Source organism: Pleuronectes platessa, chromosome 8, assembly GCF_947347685.1.
Source record: "Pleuronectes platessa chromosome 8, fPlePla1.1, whole genome shotgun sequence".
In the NCBI taxonomy this organism is placed as follows: Eukaryota; Metazoa; Chordata; class Actinopteri; order Pleuronectiformes; family Pleuronectidae; genus Pleuronectes; species Pleuronectes platessa.
In genome coordinates, this window is record NC_070633.1 from 12,695,458 (window position 1) to 12,714,454 (window position 18,997).

Below are 18,997 nucleotides of genomic sequence, written 5' to 3' on the forward strand. Positions count from 1 at the left end.
TGCTCCTCGATAAATACAAAATAATTCCAACAACACATTACTGAAAACATCCTCACTTCGCGTTTCAAAATCAAATGCGTCAACAAAGCATTGTTGTCTCGCATCCGTCCTGAAACTACCCGAGTTTCATAAATGGTCTGGTAAATAGTTGGCTTTCATAAAGTGTTTTTTTCTAATCCTGACCACCACTGATTTGCGGGAACACTTTTTTTTGCCATTCCCACATTCAACAGATCTTGGTATGATTCTGTGCTTAAAATTAAAGCTGAATTGAATACCTTTTATTTTAATTCATTCATTTTTTTGTGAAGTATTTTGTGAAGCACTTTGTAACCGTGTATGGATAAGAGCTGTACAAATAAAGTTGTTATTATTGTTGTTATTATGATTATCATCAGTGCACCTGGCATGCAGAGTGTGTGTGTGTGCGTGTGTGTGTGTGGGGGGGGGGGGGGGGGGGGGGTTGCTGGGGTTGAACCACCAACCTTCTACAAGTACACATTGTCTGTTATTTTCTATTTCTTTAATTTCCTTGTGTTTATAATAATTAATAATTTCACTGATGTGGCTTTAATTGTCTAAAATTGGAAATGGTTACAAAAGTATTTGATATTTACATTACTTGCGAATACCAAAAATCCAAAACTCATTTTAACAAGTCGAGATTCCTTTATAATGAATTGACTGTACTTTTATTTATTTAAAAGGGACAGTGTACATTAATTGTATGAGCTCAATGGTTCATATCAATGTACCAGATTTAGTCTCTTGCACTTATTTCCATCTGCCGTCGCACGCAGGTTGATGTTTAGAAGAGAACAGAGAAACAAAGAAAGAGAGAACAAGCATCAAACAAATGGACATGAAAACTTACTGATAAAAACTTTCAAAAAACATACACACTATGATGCAAAATCCACAAAACACAACAGTTAGACAGTAAAACAATTTGACTGTTAAATGGAGACAAAGAAGGGAATTAGATTAACAATAACAAGACAATTCCAGATGATGACATATTTGAGTATTCAGCAACCATTGTTTTACAGAATAGGAGAAATGAATAGAAAGTTATCTTCCTTAGTTCAGACATCTCATTATACTTAAGCAATACACAATGATTGTATGTGTTAAGTGCTAATTTGTGTGTTGTGCTCGCTTTGTATGATATACATTCATAAAATGAAAATAATACAACACAGTGAGGTGAGGTGAGCTATGGTACAATACAATACGATGGTATAGGATAATCCTTTATTAGTAACACTATGGGGAATCCACAGCAGCAAAGAGGATCGCAAAAATAGACACTTCAGTTAAAGTATTAATTATTATAAACAGAAGGAAATTAAAAAAATTGAAAATAACATAGACAATATAAACTATGACAATTATAATCACACAGTTGAATTAGTAAGACACACTGGATAAATGTTGCCAACTAGAAGCAGCAGTGTTACAGCAACAGGAACACTCTGCGACACCTTAAGACATGTTGGGGGACTCAGTGTGCTGCGGTGGTGGTGTCCTGCAGAGCGTGGGACTTCTTAACTCTCACTCTCCCCTGTCCCTCCACCTCCACTTGGTCAAGGCGGAATCCCAGGACTCAGCTGGCCCTCCCAGTCTGTCCAGTCTCCTCCTGTCTGCTGTCCAGATGCTGCTGCCCCAGCACATCACTCCGAAGAAGATGGGTGATACCACCTCAGAGGCAGAGAGAGCCTCCAGGAGCAACACTCTTCAGGCTTTACACAAATAAAACCACGTGTGTGTGTGTGTGACTGTAATCACTGAACATCTCTTCAGTTGAACAAACCTCAAGTCTTGTTCTTCACCTTTCAGAGATCTTGAAATGCATGGGGCAATGATGTTTTATGGACCTCCTGCATTCTTCCTATTACCTGCTTTATTGTTGTGTATATCTACAGTTAAACTTTCAGTTATTGTTAGATCAAGTATAGTTGTAGTTTAACCATAGCAACGGGTCACGGGTGATGTAAAACCAGATCAAGGAATTCTTTAACATTCCCCCAGAAGAACCTTAATTTTATGCAATCAGACCTCAAGGAAAATGGTGTCACCAATGATCAAGTCAACAGAATACATGTTGTGCAATCTGAGGAGGAATACTTTGTTTATTGAGTTTAAACCTCTCAATTTATATTCAATTTACAGATAAGAATAAAACAATATAATTTTGTTCTCTCCTTGTGAAGAGTTAGAACCACAATATTTGCTTAAGTTATAAGAAATAATATCAGTATCGGCTGATATGAACATTTTATCTATAAGCATATTAATTGGCCATATCATATCATCCTGCCCTATGACTGAGTAAAGTCTATGATAAGTATGGTCTCCACTCTTTCAGATAGATTACACTGTATTTATAAGTGTCTGTGTGTTTGCATCAGATCTGACAAAGCACTCGACAAAATATATCCCGGAGTGATGCAGCTTTCAAGAGAGTTCTCTTCTGTTCCAAGTCAATTCTCTGTGGGGTGTTCAAAGTTATTCTGGGAAACTGAAGAAAGAGGAATCTGATGTAGATGTGGGAAGGTGAGGGGTCTGCCTCTTCAACACAATGAATCAAAATCCTCATTAAACACAGGCATACGTAAACTGACTTGTGGTGGAATATGAAAAGGTGAGCGCGTCTCCTCAGAATCCTCTCTGCGATAACTCAGACTCTGATGTGCATTCACTACGACACTTCAGGGAAAAATAAGACGATTCATTCCAAGTCCTCTGTTTGGTTTGGATACATTTATCTTCCCAACGTGCAGTTAAATCTACCACATTTTCTTTTAGAGACAAAATAACAGAAGAGCAATATAATTACAGGAGTTTCATGAGCACATTGAATATAGCCCTCAAGTCAGTTATGCAGACTATATGGGAAGAAAGTATACATAATATAATGCCTTTAATTATGCACGGCAGCATATTTGAGGCTGTTCTAAAACGTGTTTTACATTTTAGAGCAAAAATGACTCTTAAGGGCTTTCACTTTCAAAGTACTAAACCTGATTAGTACAACACAAATCTGCCGCGATGGCAAAACAAGGCCTATGAGAAAAGCATGGGTTCAAGTGAGGGGAAAAAGCAGTTTTATTCTGCAGTAAAGACAACAAAAAAAATTAAGAAAGTAGTTTAATTTCAATTGTTTATTAGGGTATAAAGCGGGCACATGAATTTGAGAAACGTGTGCAATAATAAGTCAGCTCTCAAGAACAAACAAAAAAAATAAATCCACAGCAAAGTAGTTTGATGTCACTCCAGATTGAAATCTAAACTCTAATACAGCATTAGGAAAACAAACTTTGAGGATAAACATACTGGAAGTTCTACCGTATATAAAAATCAACCCATCGAATCACCATATACCTGCTCACCCTGCTACAGTTCACAGATGTCAAACGAGCCAAACAAAAGATTTGGCCCCACGTCCAAAGCAGCAGGATTCCAGAGCCTCGCTTTTCACCAACGCAGCAGAAATCTGTACGACTGGAGAACAAGCAGCACAGTGACCACCCCACAGCTGCTGCCTGAAGTACAGAAAAACGTCATCCTGGTTTATTTTAAAGCTCCAGCACCTCGCAACTTGTTTCTAGTTTTTTTTTTTTTTTTTAAGATTATGCTCAGCATAACAAAATGTTGATTAGAGTTTAACAGTAAGAATAAGAAGACTAACAAGGAGACTTCAAAGTCACGGAAATCCCATGTTCCTCAAATACCTCCAAACTGTGTAGACAAAACATATTGATCCCTCAAGCTGGTCTCATTCGGCGATTGTGGAAAGTGTTTGGTCTCATTGACATTTAATGAAGCTCATCTGCTGTGGAGAGGACCAGCAGGTGGTCGAGTCCTAGTTTAGTCCACTGGGTTCTCCTTGACTGAGCAGCGTCGAGGCTTCTTTACAAAGTTTGGACTGCGTAGATCTGTGTACCCCAAGTTTACGATAGGGGACATGTACCAGTCCTGTAGCAAAACAGAAGCCTGAGAAGACCTTTGGTTTACTGCATCATGTGAACATAAAAATAACTTTAAAAAAAAAAATGAATGTATGATTAAATAAAAAAAAAATGACATGGTCAGTCCGAATGTTAACAGGCTGTGTATAAATCAGGAGTTTGAAAACAGTGTTTATAAATCTGTTTAAACGTATTTCACTGTTTATAGTAGCATAACAATGTTTACAATTAGAGAAATGTAGGGTTACGTGGAAATAGATTGACTTTGGTTCTTTCAGGCTGAACCATAACATAATTATATCTATTAGTTAACCCAGCACATCCATGTGAACTACAATAAGGCAGTTGAGATTTTGCATAGTTGACATCTGCAGTTCAGAGGGTATTTTTGCCTTTATCAAACATTACATCGTAAAACACCAGAGACCCCATAGTATTACTTTAAAACTGGTTAGAACACAACAATTAAATGCCTCCTGGAATAAATTTGTATAACATCTATGAAATCAACACCCTTTCCTCCTTAACTTGAGAGGAAAAGGAAAAATATAAAAAAAAAAAAATGCTTTTGTCCAGTTGATTTCCCTCTGACTGTATTTTCCAGATAAGAGACAGTTAATACTACAGGCTAGAGCACATCTGAACTTATGGAAGAGAAATTAGGCCGTGTAGGAATATAATTGGTCAAACAAACAAGCCGTCTATAGGAAGATAGAACAAATATGTTGAAACTTTTTTTTTTCTCTTTGAAAGAACGACGAGCTCGATCTCTATATAAACGGTCAATATTTTTCTGTCTGGAATCAAACGCAGACGCGTCTAGATGCTGTCCATGGCTTTGAACTCGCTCAGAGCCTGCACAGGGTTGATGTGCTTCTTTTGCGAGGATCTCTTGACTCTGTTGGACTGGTCATCCTGCTTCTCTCTCTTCACCAGAGGCTTCTTCTCAGGAGCTTTCATCCTCCAGGAGATGGCCGGCATGTTGAGGGACTCCATGCCTTTGCTCTTCTGGTACTTAGTGGATGCCACGTAGGAGGCCTTGACGGTGGACACCACAGTGTTCATCAGGTTCTTTGCAGCCTGGATGAGAGACATGGCGCTGTCCAGCTGTTAACATTGAAGAGACATGAGAGAGAGAGAGAGAGAGAAACAATTAGCCTTGTGCTGTTGTCATCTGGCATCATTATTTTATTCAAGCCAAGTGAAAGTAACCTGCTTCCGTCATTTTGCAAAGGAAAACCAAAATAACAACCTTTCTAAGTTCCCAAGGCATATACAAACAGATGTGAGAAATTGGAGAATATAGAAAAAGGTCACACTAATTTAATCTCTGCAGTTTAATAGCCTCACAGACACTGCTGACACTTGACTGGACGTTTTGGAGCATTCGCAGCCCCACAGAGAGGAGGGAGGAATTCATTATTTCCTGCACACACACAGGCAATGTATCTGAATTAATCTGACTAGCAAGTGAGTGGTTAATTATTGCTTAAAGGGTTTGTAAACAGCGGCCTTGTACAATGTTATCTTACGGTTAGGAAACAATTGGGCAGCATTACTTCTTGGTAGCAGAAAAATCCATTATTTCTGTTATCTGATCATTCGATGTAAATATAAGCTGCAATTTACAGTGCAGCGGATGAAACATTAACTCATGACAAACAGCAGGCCATGCCATTAAGTTTTTTGTATTATTGCTTTCTTTCAGTAACAGCACATAATAAAACTTAAGAAAGAAGCCAATGCGTTATATCGATTTTATAATCTTTATAGTCAGAAATTAAAAAGGTACGATGAGGTAATTTCACCAAAACCTAAAGCAGTTCAGTTTACTTTCATCGTTTCTCAACAAAATACAGCATGTGCTTCAGAAAAGACCATACTGCTTATCTCACTTTAAAATAATTTTTTAGGTGAATGTTTTGAATCCTGCTCTGTCGTCATCATTATTCCTGCTTTTCTCTTAACCAGCAAGTTGCAACCTTTGAAAGTGCATTACTGCCAGCAACTCGTACGGCCCTCTGTAGTCATCAAAACGAGTTTAGTGAATAGTTTGGATTTAAAACCTCTTTTAAACTTCTCAACTACTTTTTAGCTACTGTGGCGCTTTCCTAAAATAAAGATTGTAAATTGACGTGTGATGTTTCTGCGGATGAAGAGGAACTTACCCCCGACACCACCATCTCTCCTCCCAGGTTCTGAACCTCGGCCTTGACTTTGCTGCAGATGTTGAGCTGGTGACAGTACAGGGCGATACGCTGCAGGTAGGCCAGCAGGTCCTGCTTGCAGGTAGAGTCGGGGCACTGCAAGAAAAACAACACAAGTCAACTCCTGTACGTCAATTGGTGTATAGGCATAAACAGGTTGATTCTAATACTACCGGCTCGTAAGTGGTACAATTAATTAATCTAATATTTATGTGATTCTACAGATGCAACCATCCGGCACTTTATCATGATGAGTTAGTACTAGTGTGACAGGTAGACACCCACATAAGGGACGTGCCTTGAGCCAAAATGACAAATGCACACCCACAACCTGCTAGATTGATAAATCATCTTCACAGGGTTAAGCATGATCAACTACTACAGAATGCTAATTCTATTAAGAGGTAAAAACTTATGTCAATCATTTATTTTTCAGCAGGTGGAGATAATCCTGTGTGGAGTCTCTTGGTAACCAAAATTACTTGCTCTCAAAGTAACACAGGCTCCCTGCTCATATTTTAAAATGGTATTTAAACTATTTAAACAGGTGAATGTCTAATTTTTTTTATAATCTTAACCTGAATGAGGTCATACACAGAATAAGCAAAAATCCCATTAAGATAGAGTATTCTGACCTTAGTGTGTTATATGGGTTAGTATATGTTTTAATCACATTAGAACGTGTTATTGGAGTTTTTACACAAATTCCGACAGCGACAAACAGCAGTTACCAACTGCGTGACGATGCATGGCCTGGGTTCAACTGTAAACCATAACAAGGGTTTTTAAACTATTGTTAAATTACCAGCAAAGCACTCAGATGGTTGCAAAATGTAAACGGGAATATAAACGGAAGATTCTCGTTGCACCTCATGTAAATATCATAATTGGATGTGAAATCTCACTCTAACCGGCTTCAATATGTATATGTCTGTGTAAGAACATGTGTTAAAACTATTCTTTAGGACATCAATTAACAACAAAGTTGAAAAGGCCTCTTTGCTATGAGGCATAACAATAGTCAAAAATCATCTAAGAACACAAAACAAAATACATCGGAGCCATAAAAACACCATCAACTTCACAAAATCCAATAAATTCTGATAAAGCCTACTTGAAAGTGGCACTATGTGAAGAGCCACACAAATGCATCTCATTTAGATTTGGCAATCGTTTAGAAATATTTCATCTCATTATAATTAGACTGGGCTCTACTTTGGAACATCACAGCAATCCCTCTACTAGTTTGCTAAACAAGTCCCCTGCCAGGAGAGTAATAAGGCCTCAATATTCTACTTTAAGCAAGGGACGTAAACACCCTGACAGTTAACTACAGCTCGTTACAGTGACCTGACACCCACAACAGGAAGTTCCTGCAATCCTCACGACACAGCTAGACTGAGACTGCTACAGACAACAAGAGGCTGGCAGCTTCACGTCACTAAACCTACTATACCTGTGAAAAGCAACTGAGGGACCAAGTGACGGCGCAAGACGAAAGGAAAAATTGGCGTAGTCACCAGAATTGGCAGGTGCTTGGCTGTGTGAAGGATTTGTCCATTGGCAGTTGTTAATTCTGAGTGCATGGAAAAGGTGAAAGGGAGGTAATAGCAGCCAATATTTAATTGATGGAATCTCTACAGGAAGTAGTTGGCAAGGTCGGTACTGGGGAAGTGAAGTATGCTGCGAGTCAAAAATTAAGAGGCATTTTTTTCTGGCTGTAAGTGAAGAAATGACACGGAGGAAGGACGTCAGTTTTCTTTTTCCATTTGTCAATAATGGCAATTACCACAATTAAAGTGCTCTAATCCACAAACAGAGAAGAAATCCAGCTTTTCTTTTCTCTTTCCAAACACAGGAACAGGAAATGTATTTGGGATCGTAATTTTTGGACACTTCAAACAGACTAGGACTTATGATGCGTCTAATCCTGCCGAGTCCCTGGTGGGAGTGCGGAGCGCTCATCTGAATATAGTACACCCGCTCGCAGACATACAGCCATGCATGCCTGCATTTACACACCACCCCAGCCAGCAGAGCCATGCTTATTCATACACATCATACATCATGACGGTGGGAGACTTCAGCTGAATAAGGACAAAAACACATTTATCAGCAACACATCCTTTTACTATGCTCAATATAGCCCAACTTCATCTATACATGCTAACAAAAATTTGTCACACCTCCAAAGCACGCAACTAACTCCGTTACAAATGTCTTTCTTTACTGAGAGCTCTACAGATGTTTTCGTGATGATGAAATTATTTTTTGGCATTCTATTAAAAGGAGGGATGTATGAGGTGATGAAGGGAAAGGGAGCTGGAGGGGATGATCATCATACAGGAGAGGACTAATACATGGCTGAGGGGCTGGATAAATGGGAGGGAGGGGAGTGAGAGAGAGAGGGGAAAAAAACAGAGAAAGATAAGTAGTTGGAGAAAAGACGAGGAGCCAGAGCCAGAGGGGGAACAGTATGGAGAAGTAAATAAGGGGGCGAAATCCAACTGGGGGGAAAAAAAGGACTCAGACAGGAGGATTCAACTGTAGATGAGAGGGAAGGGGGTATAAGCAAGTTATTCTGTGCGTGTGTGTCTGTGTGCATGTATTCCTGTACTTATATCTTTGTGAGGACCATTTTGAGCATAGAAACTACAGAGTGAGGACACTTGGAAAGTGAGGACATTTTAACTGATTGAGGGTTAAGACTTGGTTTTAAGGTTAGGTTCAAATTGAGTGTAGGTTAGGGTTCTGCATTTATTTTTGATGGTTCATGTTCATGTTAGTATTAGGGGCTAGTGATTATTTCAAGGAGTGTCCTCACTAAGATAGAAGTACAAACATGTGTGTGTGTGCGCACACATGCAGCAGCAGAGACCTGGGATGAGGCTGAATGCAGCAGCCATGCTAATGAGGGCTTGGGGAAGTATTCAGACGGCTGAGAGCAGGGCGCTGTGAAAGCATCACTTGTGCTCATACTCCGCTCAGCTGCTGGCTTTACTCAGCACTCAGGAAACTCTGTAAGGCTGCTCTGACTCTGACACGTGAATACAGAAGTTACACGGGGTACAGATAAGAACACCTTGCATTGTTTTGGTAACACAAACAAAAGCCCTAGTGGGCCGCTAACTCGGGGGTATTCACAATTTGATGAATGTTCCAGAGGCTAATCATGCTACCTTCACAACAGATAACTCACATATTACTGACAATCCTTTTAGATCACTTCTTATACTTGAGGGTATAAATAATTAACAGTGAGGAAAAAAACTGGTAAATGGGGCGTATAACCATGTATTTACTCAACGTATGTGTCTATATACATTCAGGTTGGCAGACACCAACATCCAACAGTTATGATGAAAGTCAGATCTTGCATTACTATCTTAACAACTCATTTCCATTTCAAGGGACTTAATTTACTCATGCGAAAAACATTGAGACCATCACAGTGATTCAAGCTGCTAATCGTGACTTCAACCATTACAGGCTATCGTTGTAATTTTCCTCGTCTTGCCTGAGTGCTGCTCTGGTGATACAGCTTTTCTAAACATGCTGTGTGGCCACTTATGGACTGGGACGGATAACCTTGCATGGTCAGCTTCTATTGAGATATGGCCAAGCAGTAAGAGGACCTCCGGAGACTTCATCACACAACCCTGGGTACCTTTTCAAGGAAAACTGATAAAAAAGGTGAGACATCATCTTTCAAAAAGGAGTCAGGAAGAAATGTCAATGATTCTCGTGTAGTGGTTCTCGTCTCTGCAGCTTTAAGGTCATTCCCGAAAAATAAAAAGGTGAAACATCAAAGTTGTGACAAAAGGTAACAGGTCATTGGTTTAATTTGCTCATTCTCTTTATCTCTTACGCACAGTGGCAAGAGTGTTTGCAGCACAGTAGGGTGTGCATTCCCAACCTGAGCCAGGTCAGGCCAGGATTGGGGAAAATAGAGGTACTGGGGTCGGTCAAGTTAGCTGGGCTCATTTTTATTTATAAACTGCATTAGGGATGCCTCGAAAAAATGTATTAGTCGATACCATGAAATTTCCATGATTCATTAGACCGTATTCGATACCACGGCAAAAAAAAACAAAAAACAAGGAAATCCCATTTACTGTATTTTTTTTTCTTCTAACAAACTCCTTTATGAAAACATTGGAAGACAGAACTTTTTTCAGGTTATAGTCAGGTATGGGCTCGGACGGGTTGGGACAGAATCGTGTTACCCGAGCTACACTGATTATTTTATTAGGTCTTCAGTATGAACAATTACAATACAATGATTAGTTAAAATAAAGGACCATAATTGAAGAGAAATTTATACATAAATGAAGATCAAACAAAAGGATTAAATAACTTTTTCTTCCTGTTTATTCCATATTCGTAGAGTTTCAGTTCATAAGTGAGATTTTTCTTTTGCATCCATAAGTTTAAGCTTTGCTCTAGAGACGGTCCACAGTAGAGTGCTGAAAGGTAAAATCCCTAAAATATGAAGAAATAAATTAGGGAACAAGAATGACACAGCAGGATGCTGAACAGAAGGATTGCGCTGTGCTACGTGTTGGGTAATGTCAATGATATAAATGATGATCAGGAAGGTCAGGTCCCATCATTGGAAATGCCATGCAGTTCCACTGAATTCCATTATACAGACCAGAGACGGCGGCAGAGCCACTGTGCTTCTGACGCCCAGCACTGACCTTTCAGGACGAATCACCCAGAGGAAATGCCAATTTCCAATATTTACTGACACGGCAGCATTCTAATGCGCCACTGCCAGCAACCTGTTGGAGAGGGTCACAGGCGCTAACCAGAATTTGTGCTTTCCCATTTGGTTTGATGAAAGTGACAGTGTTTTTAGATCTGAAAGAGGTCATTTTGAGTATTTTTGCTTAATGTCTTCTTTGGAGCGCCATTTTCTTCTAAACTGAGTAACAGGGTGGAAAAAACTGCTAAGCTAAGCCGAGCTATTGAAATATACAATTTATACTCTTTTTCACTCGCTTCATGAAGCCTACTTTCATTTAAGTTGAGAAACTACAATTAAGAGGGAACACAGATGGCATCATTTCTAAAAGGTATTGTTTACTGAAAACTGTGCCTAAAACCTATTAATCAGCCTATATAATAAAGGAAGTGACAGGGCAATTTGTTTTCCCACTGCAGTTAAATGACAAACCCACAAAAAAACCTTCATTGAGGGAAGCTGATGTGGGCTCTGCGGTATGCTGGGTTTTCATGGGTCAAAGGGAGCGAGACAAATCCCGAACCTTAGACCAGCTAGCAGGTTTCACTATGCAGTCTTACTGCTCCAACATATAAAGCATCCAACAGGGGAGGAGAAGAAAAAAAATCGGACACTTGTGTGTCTGTGTGCGTGTTACAGGGTTGTGGATAATTAACTATGCCTAACCTGAGAAAGAACCTCCAGGACATAATGCCACAGGGCAACTTTATCTACCATTACAACTCAAAACTGCCATGAGGGTTGCAGGCATGGAGAGATATATATTTGTGTTTTCTGTGGGGGAAATACTGTGAGCGAGATCCATGGCAAAGTTTAAGGAGATAGAGGGAACAAAGCAGTGGAAAGACCATTCTGTTACTTTAGGCAGGAGCTGAAGTAGGAGATAAGGCTATGCAGGGGTAGGAAATGATTGATTCCAAGCTGTAGTCCGTAGACACTTGATGTTTAATATATTAAATGCTATTTTAAAAGGTGAAAACAGTGGTGGGGACAAAATAGTGAAAAGTGAAGAAAGAAGTGAGGACATCGAAGGCAGTGACAAATTTAACAAGAGTTTTGTTGGTGGATAAAAGCTTGAGCAGACTTCCTATTCCCCAGACCTCAGATAAAGTTGGTTATGATGGCGTTTTCTGTGTACGACCTAATTATTGGGTTTTATAGTTAATAAGTTCAACACTAGATTTCGACCTTTTGGTGAGAATTATATTACTGTTGACGGTAAAATATAAATCTGCCATGGGTGACCAATATCAATCAAGATGCCTTTCAAACAGAATGACGGCCTGGTGCACCTGCTAAAAAGATTCTGATGCATATTTGGGCGGGGCTAATTGAATCACACTGGAACTCGGGAATGATAATGTGAGATTGAAGCAGACTGAGAGCCTGGCTATGACAGGAGAAAATCAAGCTGAGGGCCAGCCAAAAAACAACTTCAGAGGTAACCACGGGGACCAATTAAATGGCCCTCATCAATATTTAATGTTCAGGCTGCACCTGTCAGTCCGACACTTCACTGTGGTAGTTGTAAACTGATAACTTAACATTGCCTCAACAGAATAGGTATGCACAAACAGCGTCAATAAATCATTTATGCTCTCAACTTTTTCACATTCAGAAACTGACTTTCATTTGACCCTTGACAGCTTTTTGTCAAATTTAACACCTGACTGAGCCAAAACCTCAGATTTGCATTGTGCAGGTTGAGAGACACTGACAAAGGCCCTCGCATCTTTTAAATATGTTTTCAGAAGCTCAACACCATTTAGTCATCCCGAACCATAGTAATCCATTCTCTCCTCAAGTTTTTCAACGTCTCTCCACGGGTAAGGTAACAATGCCTTTATGTGGCAATATCAATGTAGCTGTGTTTCCCATGCTCCTTCCGCTGACTCCTCCACTATCAGGAGCTCTTTGGATATAGTTCGCTTCTTTTAATCACAGACTTATGAACATTAAAAAATTTATCAAAATACTGACTTACTGTGGGTAGATGCACTTCAAACATAAGGTGAGCTACATTTGGTTGGGTTGACTTTGGGCAGCTAGCTCAGAGCTGACCCTTGAACTGCTGAGCTGAGAATTTGTGGGATCTTTGGGTTATTTTGCTTCTCCACTGCAGTGGATAATTTACAACCCTGTCTGCTGTAAAGCGTCCTGGGCCAGAGCTGGGATTAGACTGTGACCAGCAACAGAGCCCATGGATCACCATAAATTCCCACTGATTGAATGCAAATTGGAAAATAACACTATATGTGTCAGTATACATCATGAGAATAAAGCTTGCACAACAAACACGCACACAGCACGTGCATGCCGGTTCTCTAAATATGCAAGCCTTATTTCATGTGTATGTGTACATGGGTTTGCTTAGTTAGAAGGCAAGGAGCAACAATTTATGGACTACATAGTGGCTAACACATTTGCATTATAAATCTCAATTACGTAGCATTATTTGTTTACCAGCCTGCTAAGATGGAATTCTTATAAGGTGCCCTGCAGAGGAGGGTCATAAATTCTTAATAAACTGCAGTGCAGACCTTTGTGTGGCACTGACCTAAATCCTGCAGCTCATCTGAGCACTACACTCATTTCTTTAAACTTTAATAAGGCTCTATTACACATATTTAACAGGTTTTCAGAAACACCAAACTCAACATTGTCCACCTGCATATTTCTGTACCGAAACATGCCTCGACAAGGTCCTGTGGATGAAGACGCGGGTTAAGATGCTGTGCTATCAGTCTAGGACCATCTGCTGATGTGTTTTATATATGGAGTAAACCCGCATAGGCCCTCGAGGGCAAAGGCACAGAGCACAAGTAATTAATATGCCTAGGTTAATGAGCAGTCCCAGCATTGCCTTTGCTCCTCTGACTGTCAGTATGTGTGCATCTTGGTACTCACTGTACTACTGCTGCTGCTGGAGTGTAGACACTATCCCAACATGCCATGCCTTTGCCCAGAGTGGGCCTGTGGCATCTCCTGCTTTGTTAGAGATATGGCCCTAAATATAAACCGATTGTGTAAATAAATAAATTTGAAAAAACTGCCACCTGGCAATTATACTGCTAATTAAAAGGCAAAGCACTCTTAATGGATTCATCTCTCAGGAGGGATGTTGCCATCTTCACACAAATGCACTGCCCACTCTTCCTTGCTCTCCCATCTTTCCATCATTCTCCTCCCCTCTACCCCACCTCCGTCCCTGGGAGCCCTGGCTGATGTGCTACGGGTGTGTGTTGCCTGGTGTGCTAGTGTTTTGGTGTCTGCTGAGAGATAAAGGCTAAGGGGGACAGCTGGATGGGTACAGAGGCTGGAGGGGTCCTCGCTCTTGGCAAAGACTTCTGTTCCAGCAACCAAAGCTCTTAATTTATTCATACTTTGAGTGCTTCAAACCCCCAAATCCCCAAATAGTGTATACACATACAAACGTATACATAGGCAGAGAAAAAGATAAAGAAACAAGTCACTACAAATAGTTGAGGTTGGAAGAATAAAACAGTTAACTAAATCAAACACATCAATACACATGTGCCTGCAGAGACCGAGCCCACTCAACAGTCGTGTTTGCGCACGCACACGCACACACACACACACACACAGTTGCCCATCTGTTTTCTTTAGGGGATTACAGTGTTTTCATTAAAGTGAATAAGCATCTTCAAAAGCGGTAGTGAGGCATAAAAAAAAAGTCACTTTCCAGAACGGCTTATTCCCTGTTCAGAAGATTCAGATGCAATTAGGTCAGTACAGGTAAGACTATGACTTTGTGATAGATGTGGACCTCTAATATTAAAGATCCTAGGGCACCTTAAATAAAATATCATACGCACAGGGCTCTTGGAGGCCAGCAGCTCATTATGTCAGACTGAGGGTGAGATCTATGCTGAAATCTGGATGCAGATGTTTCCAGCATATGTTGGCATAATTGAATCCCCCGCTTGTGCCGAAAATCGGACAAAGGTAATTGATATACCCCTTACGCCTCATTTGAGTACGAGCTAAATTTATGGAGAAGCTCTATGTAAGCTTAGGTCTTTTTTGCCTTATCAGCATATGTGGAATATACTCCTCATGTGCATGCTAAACTCTGGTTAAAAAAAAGCTTTGATGTTAAACTACATGATCCATAAATTTATTATTTACTACTGCCTTGTGTAGGAAACCCTATGTAGAGGCAAATATTCAAATTATAGTGCAAAATAGACAAAATAGACATCATGATTGATGCAAAGCACTTAAATCCACGTGATGGGAGTCGAGAACGAAAACATTCAATTTGAATGAAAACATTATTTAACAAACACACTTTAGGAGGTTATACTGTTTTGATGATATCAGTAGAGATGTTCACAAAACGAGAGGAAAACAAAGATTGATGCCACCAAACAAACCAATGTTATTAAAATCTTACAGCAAACATGTCAAGTCAGCACAAGGCCTGAAGAGCGACCATGTTCCTGGACAAAACTGGAATAAACCAGTAGCTGGTTCATTTCAACCATGGAAGCAAGCAGCATCTTAAGTGGAGAGAAGATCATGTCTTGTTGCAAACATCACAACTAAACTCTTCCACGATTTAACAACAAAGTGTATACATATTTTAGACATGGAGGCAATAAGTCTCTGCCTTAGATATGGCACATGAATAAGTTGGGGGATAAATCATGTACAGTGTTTCCCTGAGGAGTTGTACAGTGCAAGTATTTAAGTGAAATATGAGGCCATGGATAATTGAATGCGTGTTTCCCTATGTCATGGACCATGGTCTCTTGGGAAAAGGATATATGTGGAGGGATGATGGAATAGGGAATTGGGGAGTGGGAGATGGAGATGCAAGGATGAGAGGGAGGGGAGGGGGGGTGTTTGAAAGAAATTGGTAAAGACTGGTAAGGGGTTTCTCATGAATAACACAAATCAAAGCAGTTGTTCACATCGGGAAGACTCTGCCGTCTGAGCCTTTTACTTGGATTTGATCCTTAATGTGCAAATGAGAAATAAAAGAATTTCATATAGGGAAAGTTTAGTTATTTTTTATAGACATGGCTTACAGGAATATTGGCGCAGTATAAATTTTCTGCCATTTGAGTCTTTTAATCCGGCTTACGTGAATCGCGGTTAAAGGACATTTAAAAACAAAAGGAGGGGCTGTCAAGATGTAATCAGTATGAAAGCTTTGCTTTTTCTGACTCTGAGCACTAAAGCACGCAGCAATGTCAGTTTCTCCTGCAACACAGGAGCAGAGAACAAGTTGTGCATTTGGATAATGAAAAAGTTTGCTCGACTCTAGCTCAATAGTGTAAACTTGTGCAATGTAGTCAGAACATCCATGACTTAGAAGATATCTAATTTAATAAAATTAATGTAAATTAATGACCACCGCTATGATGAAATGCAGCCCTTATTGAAATATAACTGAACATTGTGCTGGAGGGAGGCGCCTTAGTGAAAAATGTCCCCCCATCTTAGAACATCTGCATCTGCTGATATCTTCCGACGAGGTGCATTCAAGGACCGTCAGAAATGAGTAGACATTTAGGCTATAAAACAAGTCATAGATGACCATGTTTTGAGTCGAATCTGAATGTCGGGGCGTGTGGACACTTGGATATCTTCCGTTGTATTAGATTTGGCTGCTACACTGGATACCCCTGAATCTCCAGCAGTGTTTTTTGCACTCAACACTTCACCCATCCCTCCAACGGCATAGTGGTGAGTAAGAACAAGGGAATTATCATTTTTGGTTGAATTATTATTTTCAAGTATATGCAACATTTTTCTATATCAGAAAGTGAGTAAATTCCCTTTATCATTTGTGTTGCTGCACTTGATGCTGATTTATCAGAGCCTGACAGTGTCATTACAATTCTGTATTATATTGGGGTTGCAGGAACAAAGTTGTAGTCTAAATCCAAGCCTTGGGGACGGAGGTTCATTAACAACTTACATTGTCAGCAATGGTGCGGCCCAGCTTGTCCATCCTTGATCCTGCCTCCGCGATTTTTTTGGCAGCGCTGATGACATCAGACGTATTCTTCAGTGGCCCTTTTCCTCTGGGGAGAAAAAGTAGAAGGATCAGTCACAGTTTCTGATCTACTGCCGCCTCATTCAATATGCAGGAGGAGCATCTCAGTCATGGAGCAGCGGTTGGTTTTGGATTCTTGTTTTTCAGTCAGCGACAAGTATGGATAGGGTGGCATGACTTATGGGAGTAGTTCAGGAAAACCTCACAAAATATCTGTATATGCCAACAGATAAATGATGCTACAAATGCAAAACAATAGGCACCATACTGTTCAGTCAGAGAAGAGAACGTTTTATAACCCATTATAAAAGTGCAGAGCGGCAGCCTTCCCTTTCAGGGCTTGGACCAGCATGGGACGATGGGGCAGCGGCTTTCTCATACCCTCTTACAAAATAGGGTATTACCCCCATTTTTCAGCAGCTAGGCATATGCTAGAGAATATCTATTGTTTATGGGCTTTTTTTTTTTAAATGGCAGCAAAATCATACTTTCTGGTGAAAACCCTGATTCAAGGGTACATAGTATTTTAACGATCAACCAGCTTTCCCATCACACACAAATTCTCAATTCAATCTAGTTTTCCATTTTATTCAAGCAGCTTTGCAGAGTTTATTATAAGCAAATTGGTCTGGTTTCAGGTCTATTGGTGGAGATAAATTGGCTGCCCCCAAAAACCCTTCACTCTTGCACACACAAACAAGCAATATATTTGCATTGTCATTTTTATCCAGGTTTGGGATTAAGAAGGCGAACCACAGGAAAGAGGGGAGAATTGAGAGTATAGAGATGAGAATATGACTCAACTTTAAGGAGCATTCATTGTTATAACATAATACAGCCGTTCTTGACCCCTCTTAAGACAAACAAACCCGGTCCCAACATGGGTCATCCAGTCTAGTCCAGCCCTGACCTGATCCACTGTAAAGCTTGTCAACCATTTTCCTCTTTTTTTTCTACCCCCACAAGGGACTCTGAGACACAGTTGGCAAGAGGCACAAATTGGATTCAAAGCTGCTCTCTCCAGGCTAAAAAATGAGCCATCCAACCAAGAACAGATGGAATTTTGTGTTCTGTTCTCCCGCTTCCTCTTCCCCCCCCTCGCATCTCCAACCCTTCCCCTCCCTTGCTCTGCTCTAAAGCACGTCGGGGTCCTAGGCCAATGCGTCAGAGCACATACTGGAAGCTCTCTGGGGGCAAGTCAACCCCCGGAGACAGATCTACGGGCACTGTGCGGAGTACTGGGAAAAAAAGACAGCATGAAGTGTTTTTAAATTGAGTGTTGCTAGTATAATGTCCAAATAAAATAAACCCCATCACATTGTGGTGCTTAAGGACAACAACCACTGATTTCGTTCCTATAACCCCACTTATTTTGGCCCTAAGAGATAAATGGCTTGATTCCTCGCCATTTCCAGCCCTGTCTCAGAGACCATGGGACGACTGGGAAAAGCACACTGAGAACATGTCAAGAGACAGGAAAACTCTAGACAAGGACACCAGAGTAAGTTTTTTTTAATAGTGAATTCATACATGTAGAAAGGGCTGGGAACTTCAGGTCTGGTGACAGCTGCAGGCCTCCAGATGGGTGTAAACCACATCGGACTGAGCACTCCACAGCACAGAATGCTCCAAGACAGGTGGCTCCCAAATATGTTGCATGCATCCAAGCCACACATGCCTTATTCATGAAAGCTGCCACACAGCCATAAGCAATGCACGAGTCAACGAGAATCTCTCTCTCTGTGTGCAGCTTTGACAGGGGAGAGGTCCAGATCAATTACCTCATACAGCATTAACCTTGGCAGGGCTTTGTGCCAGCTCAAGGTTGAGGGGGCAATAATTTGGGCAGGGGCTGAATTAGCCAGCGACTGACCTTCCATGTGCCCCTGCCGCATGCAAGAGTGGGGGAATAATATGAAGATATATATTCAGCCCTCAGACACACAGCAGGATATATAGAGTGCAATCCAAAGTCTGAGTGTGCCATATAAAAATTTCCAGTATTAGCCCATAAATTAGCAAACTCTCCAGAGTAACTGCACTG

The 18,997-nt window shown here is 40.5% G+C and overlaps 1 protein-coding gene across 2 annotated transcripts in view; it reads right to left on the bottom strand.

The window, feature by feature from the left end:
* Positions 1 to 3,149: 3,149 nt before the first annotated feature.
* The window catches only part of ctnna1 (catenin (cadherin-associated protein), alpha 1), a 75,514-nt gene continuing 59,666 nt past the window's right edge, over positions 3,150 to 18,997 (bottom strand). For both annotated transcript variants that reach the window (XM_053428178.1, XM_053428179.1), the window contains exons 16-18: positions 16,876 to 16,981; positions 6,140 to 6,274; positions 3,150 to 5,078 (exon numbers count right to left, since the gene is read on the bottom strand). In XM_053428178.1, the coding sequence (XP_053284153.1) occupies positions 4,791 to 5,078; positions 6,140 to 6,274; positions 16,876 to 16,981 (529 nt within the window). In that variant the 3' untranslated portion in view covers positions 3,150 to 4,790. The remainder of the gene's footprint in view (positions 5,079 to 6,139; positions 6,275 to 16,875; positions 16,982 to 18,997) is intronic.